The sequence below is a fragment of the Jatropha curcas genome, chromosome 8, assembly GCF_041381405.1.
Source record: "Jatropha curcas cultivar XTBG-Jc1 chromosome 8, XTBG_Jcur_1.0, whole genome shotgun sequence".
Classification (NCBI taxonomy): Eukaryota; Viridiplantae; Streptophyta; class Magnoliopsida; order Malpighiales; family Euphorbiaceae; genus Jatropha; species Jatropha curcas.
In genome coordinates, this window is record NC_143158.1 from 27,476,750 (window position 1) to 27,496,872 (window position 20,123).

A 20,123-nucleotide genomic window follows, 5' to 3' on the forward strand; every position below is an offset into this window, starting at 1 on the left:
AATATTGGCTTGCTGAATACTTACCCGTATGTCAATGGCTTTGCACATTTTTGTTTCTTCTTTCTTACTGGTATTTTATTTCTGTATCATGATGATCAAAATTTGAAGGTAAAGGGCTAAAGGAAAGTTTTTAAAAATTAAGAAAGCGCCATAAGAAAAAAAGAAAAAGAAGATTTCATGATTTTACAAAGTAAAATTTTAAAAAATTTAAACTTAGAGGAACCAAACTCCCAGTCCTACCTGCCCCTCTTTGTGTTGTGATTTTTAATAAATAAAGGATATGTATTATTTCCGAGTCTCTCTAAATGTTCTCTAAAAAGGAAAAATTCCAAGAGCTTCAAAAGGTTGTTGGGTCACAGAATGTTTTGGGCTTGGCTTCACGTATTTGGTATGGACGTTGTAAGCAGAAGTTTTGGGCTTAAATACTAGCCCAGATGAAAATTGGATCTTCGAAACTTGTTTCAAATTTTTGCACATTTCATCACAAGAACAACTATTTAACAATTCCATGCCAAACCAACCACATTTTTAACCTTCAAGAGCACAAAATACTGTAAATTGTTTTGAACACCAAGCCGTTCATAACACACATTTAGCAGGTTCATCTGCAGATTAAGCTGTGTGCCGGTGGGCAAAAAAGATTCTACAACAGAAGAGAGATTAGTAGGGTCAAGGGACATTCCAGTTATACAAGGTATCCAAGAATCATCTGCATCAGTGCACCCAGAAATGCAAATAAATCAGGCCAGCTGAATTCTTGTTTATACAAATAATGCTCTATGGCATAATATAATTGCAAATACTCTCAAGCTGATATATCTTGCTACTCAGAATCTGCCTAGTTTGATTTAGAATTTACAGACTTGCTATTAGGAAACTGTAAATAATGGAACGTAAAAGCGTGCACAAGCAGTGGAAACACAAAGCAAGATGTATAAATCCTTTCTAATTTCTTTTCCAATCAAGAATTTAAATAGAATAGGAAATGTTTGCAAGTTATCAGCATCTAAAATTATGATAAAAGCTTAATACAGGTACATACAAGCCCTTTGAGAAATACTGTTGCAGGTAGCTACTTCAATTAGGCCAATAAGATCACTCCTAATTTTGGCTCAATCTCCTGCTTGCAATAGCAATACCTGAAATATCAGATGAGTTCAAAATACCTGAAATATCAGCTCAGAAGATGTCATATTTGAGAAATAAACAATATTACAATCAAAGGTGAACTATTGGCTAGCCACAGAGTAATCAATCCAAAGGTACCTGCAAGCAACGTTCCAAACTCGATCCAGTTGCACAAAAGGTCATAGTCATAACATCTCCCTTCCTGCTAAAACCTTGTGAAATTAATATTCAATTTGTGATCACAACCTTTTTTTACTTTACCTCTCAAATTCATCAGAAGCTTATTTAATTATTATCCAGTTCTCTGAAACATCATGGAAAGTACTTTGCCATAATATTCCTTTTTTACCCCATCGTAAAGTTGATTGCTTTCTAACATGTTCTGCAAGATTTCCCAATTTCACACTTCATGATTCAGAAAAGCTTATATATGTTTAATGATCATTAAAAATTTGCTTACGTCAGCTATCCATCTTCTGATGGTTTTGACAGAGTCTTTGCGAACTTCCATTATATCTAACAAGATTGAGAAAGATATATGAAATCTCACCAGAGAATTCCAACTTCACATTCTTCACAAATCAATAAACAATTAATTAATCCATGCAAATGAAATACAACGCAGTAGGTGCTAAATATGGATGAACTAAGGAGAGGTCTAAACTAAAACCTTCCAAGCATCGACACATCTGGTCATCCCATAGCAGCAACTACATTGAAGTCTCACATCCTTCAGCAACATAAGATATGCAAGCCTCACAGGTGGCCTGAAACAGATATATGGCAATCATATACCAAAATCAGTGGCTGAAAATAATGTCTGTATGAATTTCCAATTGTTTAGACCAAGACAATGTAGCAAACCCCAACATCATCTTCCAAATTTGGGAAGTGAGGTGTACAAGCCTCCGACTTTGGCCCTGGAAAATGCAGCAGAAAGTTTCAATAATGTCCTCAAAGGCAACTGCTGCAATGCCAATTCTTATGGAGAATATCAATATATTCAAAATAGGAAACCCACAGTTAATAACAGCTTTCTTATATGTATCTTTCAAGTCTTATTATTTGCATGCCAGTAGGGAAAAATAGCATCTTAAAATCGCAAGTTCTGAAATTTCAACATCGTGTTTGAATAGCAGAGTAGCCAGATTACCTACATGTCTTTTAATACATAAAGTCTTTAAATTACAATAGAAAAGACTGCAATCCCTTTCCCCCAACTATTTGCAAACGATTTACAACTCATCTAATTAACAAATTCATGAAGAAACCCAAAAAAGAAATTCAAGAGAGAAAAAAAGATGACAAAGGAGAACTCATACGCAAGATGAATTTAGAAATATTCATTACTATGCCAGTTTTCTGGTACATTCAGTTATACTAGATCACTATATATTATAAAACAAAAATGGAAGAAATATGGAAATAAACAGTTTATCCTGATCCTTACAAAAGAAACATATGACTAAAGCAAATATTTATCAGATTCTACTGCAACCAAAGATAATGAACTTCGACCAACAAAAAATTCCACATACTCCTGTCATCTAGAAGGAATGCTATTATCAGCAGAAACTAAATTTCTGACCTCCATCAAATGTTCATCATTTGATATATGGAGGGAAAGACGAAGATTTGTCACCAATGCTTCTTGCTCCCAACTTAAAGGTCCTGCTGCGTACAATGCCTCCATTGTGCAACGATATGCATGCAATTCTAACCTATGGATTTCAGTAGCCAATTCCTCTTTGGTTGGTAGGGAAATATGTCCTTCCTCGTATCCCCACCAACAGGAAGATTCTGCATCACTGTAATGACCATTAATATCTTCAACAAAACCTGCATAATGATGTAACTTATCGCAATTGTTGCTAGTGATGCTACAACTACCAACTGAACAACATGAATTATCTGGTTGAATATTTGATTCTAATTCCATGGCAGATGAACATCCAACAGCACCAGTTTGTTTTCTTCTCTCCGCATCCATATCAGAGAACCCCGTTTGGTTGTTAAAAGAAAAATGTATGAATTTCACACCCACCATTCCATTTGGGAAAGCAACATCATCTACCTGGCGAGGCAATGAGGATTCATTTGCAGCAATAACTCGATGCAGCCTACCCTCTTTCTCAACTGCTCTAAATTTTTGGGCAGCACCATCAAATGCTTCTACTTGTTTATAATCATAAAGTCCTCTCTTCAATGTTCTACAGGAAACAATATTAGATTTCTCATCGTTCTTGATAGGAAAGCTATCACCCTTCACATGTTCAATTAACCTTGATTTTGTCCTTTCAACATTGTTAAGAGCATTCTGCTTGCACTTCAGAGTTGAATTTTTATCATGTTCAGTACCTTTGCAACTGCCAGAACCCTGGACATAAAGTAAATTTAATGAAGATGTTATTATTCAAGTTGTAATAATAAATTAGTGAAAGGTAAGATGACCTAATTAACTCCAAAATTATAGATAAAGGGTTGAAATTTAGATAAAAATCATGAAATTTCCAATTTACAGTCAAATTCTTGCCAACATTTTGCAAGACAAAATTTGACTCTATATTCTCAAAAATAATATCTATTAACTAAGCACAAAATAAAAATTTTAATTGAAACAAATTTACCACAAGGTTCACATGCATAAAGTTAAGCATTGTAACTGATGAAATTTCCAGTGGAAACTGGTCTACAAAGATGGGAAGTACCTTTCCGATCACAGTCCATTTCCCATGTTGCCATGACTGTCGTGTCCGAATGTCAAATTTGCTCACTTTGAATTCAGAAGAAGACCCCAGCATCCTAACCAAAAAATATCCTTTCACCAATACCTTAGATATTGTTGCCATTTTCCAAGAAAAATCATCATACACCTCTACTACATCACCAGGAATCCAATTCTCTTCAATTTCAGGCAGCAGAGGACAAGGCCTAATTGCATTCCTATATATCCTCTCAACTGCCATCTCACCACTTGTGTCTGCTTGCCCTTCATATCTAACTGTGTAAGTATGGCCATTACCAGATATAATCTGAGCACAACGCCAGAAGCCTGAAGGCGAACCTTTTTTGCTAAAGACTTCAACTTTGCTCCCTCTCTTAAATATCATTGTTGCTACCATATCACAAGCCTGTTAAAGGAAACAATTAATATTAGAAATGGATCTGAACCAAGAAACTAATAGTAGAAACAATAGTCATAATTAGGTAATGAAATTGGACAACTGTACAACCAGACCGCAATAAAGTTGCTACTGATCAAACAATTGATGCGGGAGGGGATTGGAAGAGAATCCTTGTAACATGATCCATCAATTACATATTTTAATGGTGTATTGATGAAGTTCAAGCATAAATATAGACTGTATATGTATATATATATGGCAAGACTGGAACTGCATCTAAACATCCACATATACTATCCTTTCCTTCTGTTTGGTTCCTAAGGAAAGTAAAATACAAAGGAGGAATCAAATCTATAGGAAAAAAACAACTAAGCAACATAGTTAGGTTCAGCTAATACAAGGCCTCTGATTTCCATCATCTTTCAGGTAAAAAGGAAAAGAAAGAAAATACTCGTAGCCATTTTCTTTGTTAGCTTTTATACAATAATCAAAAGAAGCAGCAGAACAGATTATGCACGCCTTAATATAATCTCTATTTAATAACCGAAAAATTGAAAACAGAGACAGAGAGGGAAGAGAAAGAAGAAACTCACGCGATCACTTGCAGAAGATTCAGTAATAATCCAGAATGAATGAAAGACAGAAAATAGACTCTAAGCTCCGTTTGGTTGCTGACAAATGCAGGAAAAATAAAAGAGAATCATAAATTAAATCTTTAAATTTACCATATTTCAGCAACAGACAAACCAAAACTAATTCAGAATTAATTAAAACTCCAATCTACAAGGCCTATTATTAGTATTTCACTAAGTTGAAGTTTTATTTCTATTTTCAATTCAAAAAATAAAAGCAGCTAATAACCGAAAGCTTTTAAAAGAAAAGGCAAAATAAAAAAAATAAAAATAAAATAAAAACAAAAATAAATCCTATCCCTTCCTTTTTCTGTTTTCTCACCGTTTTCTCAGCATCCAAACAGACGTCAAGCAAAAAAAAAAAAAATGAACTGAACAAGAACAAGAACAAGAACAAAATAAAACAATTAAACTTGTCTTCAACGCAAACTAATCAAACCCAAAAAAAAAAAAAAAAAATTAGAAACAAACAAAATGAGAAAGAATTGAAACAAACATATAGAATTGAATTAGTGTTATTATAATTGGAATCAAAAAGGAGGAAACAAAGAGATTTCACTCACTTTTAGTAGATTCTCTCTGAGAGAAGGATTGATTGTTGGTTGTGGGTATGGTGTTTTGTTTATGAGAATTTTGTTTGTGGATTTGATTATGGATTATTAATTATAGAAGGGGCAATAAAATAAAATTAAACAAACAAAAAAGGTTTAATAAACAAAAGAATATGGTATGGTTTCCATGCCAAGCTGCCTAATAGCTTGTTGGGGTGGGATTAACTGTTTCATGTTATTGTGTGTCTTCTTTTTTTTTATTTTTAATTTTAAAAATATATATTTATTTAGAGAATTTTTCAAATTTAAAACTCCTCAACTATATATTGTACGTTTAGTTTCAAAAAGTTTGCATTCATTAGGATAACCTTTATCTACAAAAGTAATCATGCTTATGTTTATTCTCAAAATTGGAAAAAATATATATATTTTTTATTTTATAATTCAGCAAAAGTTTTTTAAATTAATTTTTTAACATTTTAATCTGTCAAAATTTTATTTTCTATTAATTGTATTATTCGGCAACATAATTTTATAATAATTTCCAAAAGCTGAATCAGCTTTTTACGAAACCTAAAAAATTATAGGATTTGGCACTTTTATGTCACTTAATCATTTTACTCACAATATCAAATAATTGGTGAAGGCGTGGGAGCTGATAGTTAATAGAATATATCAGCAGATTTTTGTATTTATTTCTTATTTCTCGTGGTGATTATTGACTAGATATAAATGTGAAATAGGGATCAACGATTGACAATTGATTTTATATTCAAGAAATTAAATGAGTGGTGTTGATGATTGATTTTATATTTAAGAAATTAAATATGTGCGTGTTGATTGAAATTTTTAATTAATATCTGATAACTGATAAAATTCTCAATTAATTATTGATTTTGTCGGTCAACATTTTTGAACATTTTTCCTAAGATGTTAGCTAATTTGCATTATATTATATTTAAACTATATTAATTTTATCCAAAAGAGCTTGATTTAGAGTCTGTTCAGTAGAATTAACTATTTTGATAGTTGTTAGTTGTTAGGTAATGTTTAACTGTTCTGTTAACTGTTTTATTAGTTTTTGATGAAACATTAAAAAGTTAAACATTACATGCGTTAGCTTTTCACAGAACGCTACTATAACGTCTAAAAATTAATACAAACGTTATGTCATTGAATAATTTTTTAAATAACATTTAATCAAAATGCTAAAAGCTGTTGTCGAATGTAATCATAATGGTTAAGTGCACTAACTAGAAGTGGAGGATATTTTTCGTCTTACAAATAAGCTTACAAATATAACTATTATAATAAAATTATTTGTTTTGAAATTAATATTTTTATATCTGTAGTCATTTTATTTATATAACATACTAAAATAAAAAATAATATATTCACTTTAAAAATAAAAATTACTTATATTACACGATAATTTATGAAATTAATTGTATTTGTAATTATCATTTTACATGTTAATACTCATTATTACTAAAATTTTATTAAAAATTTCACATTAGCTATCAGTGTAGTTATTGTCTAATTAAAATCGAAGATTTTGAGTTATTATCAGTTTATTAATTTATTAGTTTATTACGAATTTAATTTAATTTATACATATAACTTCTTTTTTCTTTAATGTTTTTGTCTATAGAGTTTCTTACATATTTTCTAATTATAGAGTGATGGTAATCGTTTTTTTTTTTTTTTTTTTTTGAAAAGTGGTAAGTGTTATTTTATATTCATTGACTAATTCATCAATGTGTTTCATTTTTCTATAAAAAAGAGTTTACCGTGAAAAAATTTATTAACTATTAAAGAAATTTGATATTATTTATACTCTGTTTGGTATAAATAAATTCTAATAAAATTCATTTGTAAATGAGTTTTCGTATTTAGTATGATTAAATTAAAATATGTAATTTAATTAAATTCCATATAATCATATATGAAATAAATTTATAATTGAAAATTCCATAGAATTGAATTCTTAGAATTAAAATCTACAATTTTTGTTTTATTCCAAACAAAAAAAATTAATTTCTAAATACATTACATTCCGCAAAATTTTATGGAATTCATTTGTTCTAGACAAGGGTTTAAGGTTCAAAACTCCGGATCCTATATTCTTCTTTTATATTATGGAAGCATTAATATTTTGCTTTTAATTAGTTAATTCAATTTTTATAAACTAACTTTAAATTTGGCTTAAATCACTAAAAAAGGCGTAACTGTTAATTATACTTTTAATTTTTATTAATAACAATAGTCTGCATTTATTTTTATTGTCAATTATGGATTCCATTCAAAATCCGATTAGGTGCAGTCGAGTGACGTAGCTTTGAGGGTGAAAAAACAAATTTGACGGATCTTAAAATTGTTGACAGTGCAAGTTGCTCACTGAGAGTCCATCAAGAGTCCGTTAATTATACAATCGTGCCAAATTATTTTAAATTTTCGGCGAAATAGAAAAAAAATTGTCTCAACAATGCAAGCTTCCAATTTAGAAATTTTAAAAACAAGAATAAATTGTCAAAGAATGGTCACCAATGTGAGCTAGCTTGTTATAAGGCCAACTAACGAAACTAACAGATTTTGAATGAAAACTATAATTGACAAGAAAAAGTAAATCTGATGTAGTAATTAATAAAATTAAAAATATTGGCTAAATTGAAAAAAATCGTCAAAGTTTATGTTTTTTTTTTTTATTATTATTATTTTGCTTCATACAAAATGTATTAGTTTCTTAATTATAATAGTTTTCCCTTTAACACTTCTCTTTGCTGGCTTGTTATATATTTTAAAATTAAGGAACTTATTATGTTTCTTTGACTCTGTTACTGCTGGTCCATAATTTGCGTCTTGTTTCTGACTTACATATGGATAATTCAAAACTTAATAATAATCCCTAACATTTGTTTAAACTCTTATTAATTAAGATATATTATCCAAAATTTAATTACTTTATAGTAATTTTTTAAAAATAGAGAGACGAAATTATTAATTAAGATATAATTTAGGAATCCTGAGTGTATTTTTCTTATTTATGTATTATTAATGTATTTATTTATCTATATTATTAACGTAGAAAACTTGTTCCCAAATTCTTCAATTGCCAGTTTAAAAACATCAAGTAACTTCTTCCATTGCAGTATTCATTGTTCTTTCTTTATCATCATAAATAAACTCCTAAATATTTGGCTTTATCCATTTGTCAGCAACATAACATAACTGTATCATTAATCCTTCCCTCATCATATATGAATTCTCAATTTTTATTTTTATTATAAATATTTCTTTTAAAATAGTTATTTCACAGTTTCTTAATTAGTAAAAGACAGTAACTTAGTTTCTGAATTACCATGTTAGAGAAGAAGAAAAGGGAATGTAAAGTTAAGAAATGGCTTTGTGGGTATGTTTTGCTTGGAAGCAAGAACTCAGCTTTTCACAAAATCGGCCAAGAACCACGTTTTAAGTTATCTCTAACTATCTGCCTTCGTCCATCTCATCCACCTTTTTTTTTTTTTTTAAGCCCTCTTGCTTCTATAATGGAGAGCAGAAATCGGGGGGGAAAAAAGAATAAACAAGAAAATCACAGGCGTAAAGGGACACTGCATGTATCGTGAACCAACCAATAGCTAAACCCTAGGGGAGGAGAATCCAAAACATGCAATCCATACAAAAATCCAGTGGCAGGATTAACTAACCAACTTGCTTTAAAGTTATTCTTCATGTTACTCAACACAGCTTAGTGTAGTGGTTAGGCGTAATTCATCCCACATGATCATAATAATAAAAAGATATATGTTATAGGAAAAATAGATTTGAGTTTATTAAAGTGAAGAAAAGATTAAAAACGGAAAAAAAAGAGTAGAATGTGAACTGGTTAATTAAATTTGCAGCAATCCCAAACATTAGAGTTAAAAAACTAGAGATGAAAATATTCTTGGTAGTACCAAAAAGTTAGCATTCTTGATTTTTGAAATAAAATCTTTCTTCATTTTGATTGATTCATTGTTAATTAGCAACAGATTAGAAACGGACTTAAACTCAAAAGTTTTTCATGAAATTAGAAATAAGTTAGAAACAAACTAGAAACGGAATGGCTAGAAATGGAATTTTTTGTAGCTATGTTTTGCGGGAAATCCGGGTGCGTCATATAGAAACGGTTATTAACGTATTTGAATCAGATCAGTGATCCGTTTCTAAATGTCAAAATAAATTACCAACATTCTGAAAGGGCTATCTACTTATTTTTCTATGGTGATTTGGAATTTTGAGGCGATGAATTTTGATTTTTTTTAAACAATAAAAAACAGTTACAATGATGTTTTAATTGTATTTCTATAATAGCTAAACTATTTTAATTGATGTCATGTAAATTATGTGGATTGTCAATGCAAGAGAACACTGAGCAACCTTTGCCGAGAGCTTTGTGGTTGGCCATGATGATACATATGATTATTTTTATTTGTGATAGCAATGTGGTACTTATGAAACATATAGATTTTATTTGAGACATTAAATTGTTTTTATTCGTAAGAACAATTTTTATTATAATACTTTAAATAGATTTAAGATTAGAATTATGCGATTTTATATTCATTATGTTTATTTAATTTTAAAATAATTTATATTCATTATGTTTATTTAATTTTAAAATAAATATGACAAAAGAAATAAAAAGATAAAATTATAAGCAGATTATTTATAAATCAAAAGAATTAAAACCGGATTTAGAAATGAATTAAAAAGAGATTTTGACACAATTTGATATTAGAAACAGATTTAGCAACGATCTTTTTTAGAAACAGATTTGGCAATGGAAAAACTGATATTCAAGGGAATTAGAAACTACAATTAGAACAGACAATCATGTCTAGATATGAAAATAGAAACGGATTCAGCAACAGTATAGAAATGGATTAAGAGACAGAACATAAACGGGATGGCAACGAAATTCATTCCCATTGACGTTGAAAATTAGAGGTGAATTTTAATAAGAAACGGCGACCAAAATCTGTTGCTAAAATAAATTAGAAACGCGCCAAGTATGCAGGGATAATTTCTGTTTCTAAACTGAATTAGCAACCGATTTTTAGACTTTAGAAACGGTAATTCATTGCTGAAAATATAATTTTTTTCTAGTACACGAGCTAATATATATGCGTTCAAGGCTTGACATATATTTGATGTCACTCTAAAATATAGGGAGAAATTGGAAGTAAAATTATTTTATTAGAGTGAGGAAAAAAAGCTCTTTTTTTAAAAAAAATTATATATTATTATAATAAAGTAATATTACTAGTTTTCGTTTTAGCATTATTGAACCTTTTGGGGAGAGACACCAAGGGTCAGTTCATGCTTCCCTATTGTCTAATGTGGTGTTTGGTGGCGCACTAATGTTACTAAAGATTGAAGAGAGTGCATGTAAATTAGGTGGTCCTTTCAAGCATCAGATCCCATTATATATAATGAGGATAATAACAACGACAGCATCTTAATTAATAATAATAATGATAGTAAAGATATTAACAAGAAATTAGGATAAAATCATCTTTAAATTATTTTTATTTTAGATTTGTTTGATTCATATATAATTATATTTAAATTATTGACAATCAACCTAAGTAATTATTTTCCCATCATAAATAACATCATCTCAAATGAGATTCTATATTTGAGTGGTTGACAACTCTTTTCTTTTAAACAAAGTCGAGAGAGAATCTTCATATATGGAACAAATACTCGTTAAGAGCACTGAACCCATCCGACAAGAGTAGGATTAGTTCATGCCTAGTGAAATTAGGATAACAAAAACAAATCTCAATGATGGTACATGAGAAAAAATTTAAGCAGCACAATTGCTAAAAAGGAAAATATCAAATTGCATTAGGCTTTAATAGGATAAGAGAAAAGCCAAAGAATTAAAGCACAGAGAAGTAGAATTAGAGGAATAAGATGAACTGCATTTTCTCCAACTGACTTCTGATGAAGACCTATTTCCTTTTTACTAGCATCAGAGCTAGACTTATAAATTGGAAGGTCAGTTGAAGATAATGTTTTCACAGGAGAAACAATGTTATCATCTGAAGAAAAATTGACCGAAAGCTCATCCGCCGCGCGGGAAGTGCTTGATGACCTATGCATTCTTTAGAAGAAGAAAGGAACGAGTTTTCAGACAGTAAACTCGAGACAGGAAGAAGCAGCTCAACTCAGAGAGTTTATATAGAAGACGTGAACTAATGATTTTGAGAGTAGAAGTTTCAACGGTTTTGAATGTCAAACTACATCAGCTTAACTTAAAGGCTGCTTTCAACATAATTAAAGGTATGCAAGTATGCATAAGCATGTGTTTTCAGTTTTAAATATAAGGAACCTTTTATTAGTATTATTATTATATTATTTTTCTTATACACAAGGAAATCTTTATAGTCAACTAATGCATATGATAATTATTTTTTGAGTTAACATAACTTGAGAAAAAACGATTTTTTATTACTAATTATTTTCATAAGGTTAACATAATTCAAATATAATATAAATAGTTAACTCCTGACAGGAAAAAACCCCCATTACATATTTAGCCTAGAGCATTGGAGACAAATTAGCTAGCTGCATAAAGTTTCCTAAATATTTTTTTTTTTTTTGCCATCCTTTTTCTGTTCCTACACCAATTAACCAAAATATGGATACTACCAGCTAAATATATGATACTTCATATATAATTTAAGATTGCATTCTTGTGTAAATCCAGCTATGTACAACTTGTTTGGCTTGCTATAATTATTATTGAAATCATTTTCCGTAATTGACAGTCAATGTCAATTTTGAAGTTGTAACTTGAAGTTCCGGGTAATTTCTTGGCTTCTATATTTATAGGAATGGGCATAACTCACCCGGAAGGTGCTCATGCTTTTAGCATAATTGAGAGGCTCAGGCTCGAGTTGCCACTCACCCAACTTAACCCTTCCTCCTTTTCTCCCTCCTTCAAAACCAATACTGAAAAGCAATTGGGAACCCACAGCCAGTTTAAAGTATCTTGAAAATGCAATTAGAATGGCTGTGTACATTCAAAATCCCATTCCAAGAGTTTTATCTCTAAAAAATTAAAAAGAAAATTATTGGTTACGTAAAGAATATTTAAAATGTAGATAACATTCTTAAAAAATTTTGGATTCCTTGTGAACCAAAGCAAAATACACAATCATATTGCGTTCATTATCAATTCTAGAATGAACCAAATATGACCAGCATTGGAAGAAAAGAAACAAAATTATACACGTGAAAAGCATGCACCCACACTATGCATCAACAAGCATCTAACCAATTCAACTCAATTTCCCCATTTCATCTCTTTGATTTGTGTTGATCCAAGTTAATCACAAATTTGACTACAGATTTTGCTCAATAACTAAATGGGGATGATCAATGACATCAGTTTTTGGTACCTTCTCTACCAATCAAATTAAACTTCTAACTTTGAATGACTAAAATTTTCCAAGCCTCCTGAAACTCTTCACAAATTCATTTTTTGCAACATTTTCACACATAGTTTTGGCATTTTGACATTCTGGTTCTGAAATGCACCAATCCCATGCCATCTCCCAGTGCATGTGTGTGCTGTACTAACATCAAATGTAGGAACAAAATCAAGCTTGAGGAGCAACAACAAAGCTCACAAAACTGAATCTAAGAAAATAATAAAATCCCATAGCCCAGCATAGCAAGCATATCTTTTTGCTGATTGTTAGAAGAAAAATAAGCTACAAGATATACCTCAGTTCATGATAGGATTTCCAAAAGGTCAGCTATTTCCTTCTCACTCAATGTAGAACTTATTTCTCAATGATGCAACTTGTTGACTAGAAGACTGTCTAATCTCACAGCCAATCTCAACGACCATCAATCTATGATTTTCTTTTGAACGGTCCATCGTGAAAGATATACTCAAACTATCCCCTTCATTGATGCGCACTGGAGGATGCAGGAGGAAAACCTGTCAAATAAACACAAATATTAAATTTGAAAGCTAATGCAGCTGAAGCAGCAACTGACCATCCACAGACAAAATGTTAATGCCACAGAAACATCATGATCAAATACACGAATGCAATTATAGCATAATGGAGTTAACCCATCGTTGCAGTATTCCCCCCCCCCCCCCCCCCCCCCAACAACCATTATTCAGATGCAACATTAGCCACTAAGAAAGAGAGAGAAAGCTCACCACACCAATTGTTGCAATAATTTTGTGCAATTGCTTATTTCACAATCTTTCTTAATAATTAGGCATTTACATTTTCCTACTTGATAGGTGAATATCGTCATGACGTTTTTCTTTGTCTTACCTGCTGGCCCCAATGTGTACCACTATTTATGTTTGGAGCAGTTGTCAACTCAATCTCTTTCTGAGCCGGATCATCCCTTCTTCCCTGAAGGTCCAAGAATGTAAAAGGAATGATATATCATACAGGTGATTGAGAACTTAAAATGCCAGAATGACAAGCAATAGTGATGCTCAACTTACTCGAAAATGAACATCAAACCATCCACCAAATCCACAGAGGCTTGTGTTTTCCATAGTGATTGAAGATAGAAAGTTTGATCTGACCTTAAGGATGTCATCAACAGTGGCTGTTAAACAATCCATCTCCATTATAATGGCAGCCGTACCTATAACTTGATTTGGCTGAAGGTTTTGCCACATTGATGTCTGCAGAAGATTCATAAAAAGTCGTCTTAAAACATATATTAAAGTGAAAGACGTATTATTTTATTATAGATTCCTTCAATACGCCAATAAGAAGAATGAATAATATTACACTTAGATATATAAAGTAGCACGATACAGTTGATAAAAGTATATAGATCCAAGAAGTAAAATAAAATAAGATTCAAGGAAGCATAAAAAGATTTCATTGATGATTCAAAATGGCATATATGGTTCACCTAAGCTCCCCCAACGGGATGAGAAACTACACACGAAATTATTTTTTAGATCTAAATTTAATCAAAACATTACCTATGACTAGCCAATGCTCTGGGACCCAGAAGTAAAATTAATGATAGGTCATTCAGCCAAACCATCATTGTAAAAACTTATCAAAGTAGCCGTTTAAAACTAAATTACTAGGGGGTTTCCCTTTTATTCTTCTTTCTTTGGGATGCACGAGTATATCAGTATGAGAAGCTGGACAGTTTGCAATTAGCCCACTAGCCAGCACGCCACCCCAAAGTCATGGCTTTGACAAATTTGGGAATATGCTATGTTGACTCAGGCTCCAGCAACAGGAATTTGTACAGTACAGTTAAGTTTATCTAGGATAACAAACTACATGAGTTTGTTCATAATTAAAATTTTGAACAGCATTGACATTCAGATTTCAGATATGGATGTATAAGGGGCCAGATGTCAATATTCAAACTTGGGATTCCAACTTCAGGGTATCAAGTTCAAAACAAGGGAGTGGTATTGTGGGGGTTTTAGGATTGGTGACATTGGTAGATCTCTTGTTGTGAGCCTTACCATTTGAAAGAAAGAAAAAAGGAAGCACTTTCTAGGCGTGACTATAATCCAGAACTAACCTGTAGATAGTATTTTCTTTGCTCTTCACTGAAAGGCTTAGTTAAAACATCCATATCAACACCATAGTGAATTTTGGTGTCCTCCACAAAATCATACCAATCATCCATTGCTCCGTCATAATCATTCCTTTTCTGATCTCCCAAACCAGACCTAATAGGTGCCATCCACATGCGGGCATGACTTGGATACCTGCAATATTATAGCAATAGGATAGTTAAAGTGGCATGCATAGGTATTCCTATAAGAAAATAGCTAGAAGAAAGCCGGTTATGATATAAATAAGGATAAAGAATTATTTAGTCCTCAGGTTTGGTCATAATTACAACTTTGTCCCTCTTGCCTAGTAAATACATTGATTAGTCTTTAAGGTTTAGCTCCGTTATATTTAGTTCTCTGCCAAAAAGTATCATCTGTTAAGTGAGGGACTAAATAGTAATTCAATAGTAAATATGAGGGCTTAAATAGTAACGATATTAATTATTCATGACCAAATAGTCAAATTGCAAGGTATTTAACCCACAAAGTGGTATTTTTATACTGAATGGCTAAATAATTTAACAGAGCTAAACTTCATGAACCAATTAGTGTATTTACCAAATAAGAGGGACGAAGTTGGATTACGACCAAACCTAAGGAACTAAATAAATAGTTATTTACCCAATTAATATTTGCAACAGCATGACAGTGGTAGCAAAATATTAGCAGCATAGGAGGCATAAAACATCAAATAGAAATTTGAAACACAAACACCACATTAGCTTAAGGAACTAAATACTATGAAATGCACACATTGAATTGCTTACATGATTCCACTTGGCTTGAGCCAGCGGTCACGAGCACATATCACTGAATCAAACATAGATTCACGGAGAAGGAAGTAACCCATCCACTCTGAGATGATTACATCAACTGCATGGATCAAAAGGAGATGCAACACATAATTTGAAACCATGAATAAATTAACTGAGAACAATTTGCATGAAATAGGCAATCACACGTCAAACAATCAAACCTTTCTCTGGCAAAGTGATATCTTCCACGGAACCCTCAATCACTTCAATTACATTTTGAAGATTATTTGCTTTAACTAGTGCACGAGCATGCTCTGCCATCTTAGTCGCTTCCACTGCATAGACCTTTCGTGCACCAGCTTGTGCTGACCATATTGCAAGAATGCCACTCCCCGTCCCCACATCCAACACCGTCTACACCACAGATTCACCAAAATTAGCTCTTATACACTACTGAAGATCAAAATAGAGTAGGAAAAAAGGTTGAGTGATAATCAATTTAAAACATCATGTGACTTGGCAAGTTAACATCCACATTCTGCACTTAATTATGCTCCCCAACAATTAATAGTCCACATCCCAAAATCAATATGTAAAATTGCTAACAAGAGAAATTATTACTCCTATTAAAGCCTTGGCATACTTAAGTGAATGAATAAATTAATCCTTCCTTGCACAATCGAAGGTAGCAAAACAAAACGCCCTTCCACTTCTCTCTCTCTAAATGTTATATAGTATTTATAAGATTTCGGTTCTTGCTCATTTATATCTGTTTCCAGAAAAGCAACACGCTCTTTTCAAGAAGCAAACTCTTAATAAACAAAATTAAAAGCTCGAAGCCACCAATTTCCATTTCTATCTATTCGTAACAGAGCTAAAGTTGAACCAGCTACATGCAAAGAAATATAAGTGTGTGCAAAGATATAAACAAGAAACAGGTACCTTTCCATTGAAGTGGTGTTTGTTTTCAAAAATGGCGTTATAATAAGCGTCCATGCGAACTCGATCGGAAAGCATGTCTTTCTGATGATATAGAAAGGCGTAGGTGCAGAAATAGTTAGCAAAATCGACGCCTTTGTCCACCGCCGCAGCTCCGCCATTGCTACTGGCAGCAAGGTCGCGGTTGTGATGGCTCCCCATACTTATTTTCTCCTTCTCCTTGGGTCGGGAGTTCCCTGCGTACCGTGACAGAGAGCGAAGGGGTTTAGGGCAATGCGGCTGTATTATACAGTTATGTCGTTCTTTGGGGTTTGCTTTCAACGTCCAGTTTGGCAAAGAGTGCCACGTCAGCTCCATAGTCCAGCCTCCTAGTCCTGGTGGTTCGATTTGAGTATTCATTCATAAGTTGCAAAATGCTTTTGATAGTTGCGGAGCATGAGATTTTGCCCCTAATTTGCTATACTTTTAGCGGGACCACGTAGAACGACGCCGTTGAAGCAACCGAACATAAAATTAAAAAAAAAATGAAAAAAAATAAATTGCTCCTTACATTATAACTAAATTAACCTATGACAACCTTTATTTTGTAAAACTAATTATAAGATCCTAATTAGGACTCATATTAACATATTTGTCTTTTCCTTCAAAACACATAGATCAAAGCTTAATAAAATTATAAGTTATGAACATCGTAATTAGTTTAATTATAATAAATGAATGAATTTATTTTTTAATTTCAAAAATTTTTTTTATACAAAGTTAATTTCATCTTTTTTTTCAATCAATTAACATTTAAAAAAGGCCTGTATTGGAGGAGAGTGGTTAACAAAATTATAATTTTTAATTTTAATGTCCATATCCAATTTTCCACCGCTTTGAATTGACAAATCATTATTGTGTAATTTAACCCTTAAATATTGCTTGATCATTCTTCTTTCCCCTTTTTTCTTTGGCATATCATAATGCACTTCCTTTTCATGATAATTATTGTTTATGGCTCATTGAGGCGTGAATAACACTTTAATTTTTCATACCAAGAAATTTTTGTTCAATTATATTATAATCAGTTGCATAACTAATATCTTATTTAAATTCATTTATAAATCTGAGTTTTTGTATTTGGAATAAAAAAATTGGAGATTTTAATTTTATGAATTTGAATTGATGGAATCGAATATAACAAATCAGATTCTACCGCATAACACAACCTAATGGTAAGTGCATATATAATCTGACAATAGTTCCAGGTTCGAATTCCCTTCCCCAATGCTAAAAAAAAAAAAATCAGATTCTACCAAAATAAATAAAAATCTAAATAAATTTCATAAAATTAAATAATACAAAATTTTGTGGTAAACATATTCATCCTTTTAACCTTTTATTAAAATTATTATCATGTACTTTTAGAAAATGATTTTTAATATAAATTAATTTCAAATATAATTATATAAAATTCAGTTAATTAAATTTTTTAAATTAAGTACATCAAGCATGAAAGATTCACTTATATAATTTATTTATAAAATCCAAACTTCAATCAAAACTAAACTGGAAGGAAAAAAAAAGTCACTCTCATTATATAAGTAATAATTTTTTTGACGTTTTTAACCTTTCATTAACCCGCATGTTTAATCCCCAAATAATATTGTGGGCCGTCCTAAATTGGCTTACACGTGGAACCCGTGAAATTGAGAATTCCTCCCTCCAAATTTGACTAAAATTTTCTTTAATTAAAACCAAAATGCTCACTGCTATCTCCTAAGCTCCGCTTTGAATGTCAAACTCTGTTAATTGTTTATTTTTGCAAAATAATATAAATTACAATTATTATTTGCCCACTAATTATCCTCATGGGTTTTATGGAACACTGAAAAAACATATTTATAAAATACAATTAAATTAAAGAAAAGAATTAAAAAAAAGTATATATTATGTGAAAAATTTTAGATTTTTAATTCAATTGGCTTCACTAAAATCATGCTTCTACATCCATTATACTTTAATGGTAAATAATATTTAGGTTGAAATCATGCTTGCTCCAACTTACGTAGCCTGTAGCCTCTCATTAGCCAATAGTCATTACTATTCCATCCGTGAGATCCACCATTTTGAGGATTAACTTATTTTATCCCCATTTGAATATTGATTAAGTTGTAATTAAGGACCTGGTCATAAATATCCAAATATGACTTTTTGTTAATTTATTGTATAATAAATTAAATTAATAATGCTTCGACCCTTATTTAAGACATCTCATCATATTATAGCGTTAGCTGTCAGTACCAAAGTATTACTCTCTCTTTTCAAAATACAAGTCATTTAAGGTTATTGCACAAGTATTAACGAAACAATTAATTATTCTAGATTATAACAAACTGAAGGGTAATTTGACCAAATTATTATTTATCTCAAAATGAATAGTTATATGTGAAAATATTTTTTGTAACTAATCTAAACAAGGGTAACATTTGAAAAATATCATTTATTATTTATTAAAATACTCAAAACGATTTATATTTTGGAACAAAATAATTATCCAAAAATGATTTATATTTTGGAACAGAGAGAATAATATATGAATATCTTACTAATTAAAATGCAGAACAAGACCTTGAACATTACAAAACCGACACTAACCTAGATTTGATAATCGCCAATACATTTGTCATGACTTATTTAGCTTAATTAAATAAATAATAAACAACCATTTGACTAAGTCAAAGTGAAGTTATAGTCGGTTAATGATTTTTTATTAGTAAATTTATCGGGTAAGTATTAAATTCTGCTCACACAGAATTGATATATTATGATAAAGTGCTCGCGATGCATATTTATATTTTCATTTATGAAAAATTGAATTCTTAATCTTACTTATCAAAAGTGTTGAATCACTGATCATAATGCTCGTGGTTTTTAATATATAGTACAATGCATAAATGAAGATGAGCTTCCGGGCTCTAAATTTCACCAAGACTTTAATTTAAGCAATTGTGAAAACGAAAAGACTATTTATTACTCCATTAATTTAAGCAAGACTCAAACGGCGGTCTCTTACGCCAACTACTCTTCTTGGGAGAATCTTCAAAGCCTGCCTTGCAATGACTCTTATCTTGTTTGAAGGCCTAATCAGATTCATGTAATTGAGATTACCCAAAACCCATTAAACAAGACGTCATCATCAATTGACATATAATTAGGGGCTGTTTTTGTAGCAGCTTTCAAGATTGGGATTGTTTTGAGAAAAGTAAGATAGACAAGAGTATTATAAAAATTAATAATCAGGTCTGATCTTGTTAATTTTTTTGTTATTATGATAAGTGAGAGTTTTAGAATTCGAATTTAATTATAAGTCTTTTTTATTAAATATTTTA

General features: G+C 31.1%; 1 protein-coding gene, 1 long non-coding RNA gene and 1 pseudogene across 6 annotated transcripts; 1 reads left to right on the forward strand and 2 right to left on the reverse strand.

Moving 5' to 3' along the window:
• Positions 1-1,665: 1,665 nt before the first annotated feature.
• LOC149494444 (uncharacterized) lies at positions 1,666-5,680 on the reverse strand (annotated as a pseudogene). Its single transcript, XR_016322044.1, has 5 exons — positions 5,449-5,680; positions 4,847-4,924; positions 3,837-4,259; positions 2,717-3,505; positions 1,666-2,048 (listed from the first exon to the last, which is right to left on the reverse strand). The product of XR_016322044.1 is annotated as an uncharacterized LOC149494444 (transcript).
• Positions 5,681-11,352: 5,672 nt separating this feature from the next.
• Positions 11,353-13,873, forward strand: LOC119369957 (uncharacterized). Its single transcript, XR_005177503.2, has 2 exons — positions 11,353-11,763; positions 13,751-13,873. It is a non-coding gene; the product is annotated as an uncharacterized LOC119369957 (long non-coding RNA).
• Positions 11,911-17,046, reverse strand: PRMT10 (protein arginine methyltransferase 10). 4 transcript variants are annotated; one of them, XM_020681454.3, is made up of 8 exons: positions 16,756-17,046; positions 16,035-16,227; positions 15,826-15,931; positions 15,022-15,211; positions 13,964-14,149; positions 13,785-13,868; positions 13,213-13,432; positions 11,911-12,435 (listed from the first exon to the last, which is right to left on the reverse strand). In XM_020681454.3, exons 1-7 carry the CDS (start codon positions 16,951-16,953, stop codon positions 13,256-13,258), a joined length of 1,134 nt encoding a protein of 377 aa, XP_020537113.2. In that variant the 5' UTR covers positions 16,954-17,046; the 3' UTR covers positions 11,911-12,435; positions 13,213-13,255. The 4 variants fall into 4 exon arrangements, with proteins under 4 accessions (XP_020537113.2, XP_020537112.2, XP_012078721.3 ...); XM_020681453.3 differs by having other exon boundaries at positions 11,911-12,534; XM_012223331.4 differs by lacking the exon at positions 11,911-12,435 and adding an exon at positions 12,757-13,056.
• Positions 17,047-20,123: the final 3,077 nt, after the last annotated feature.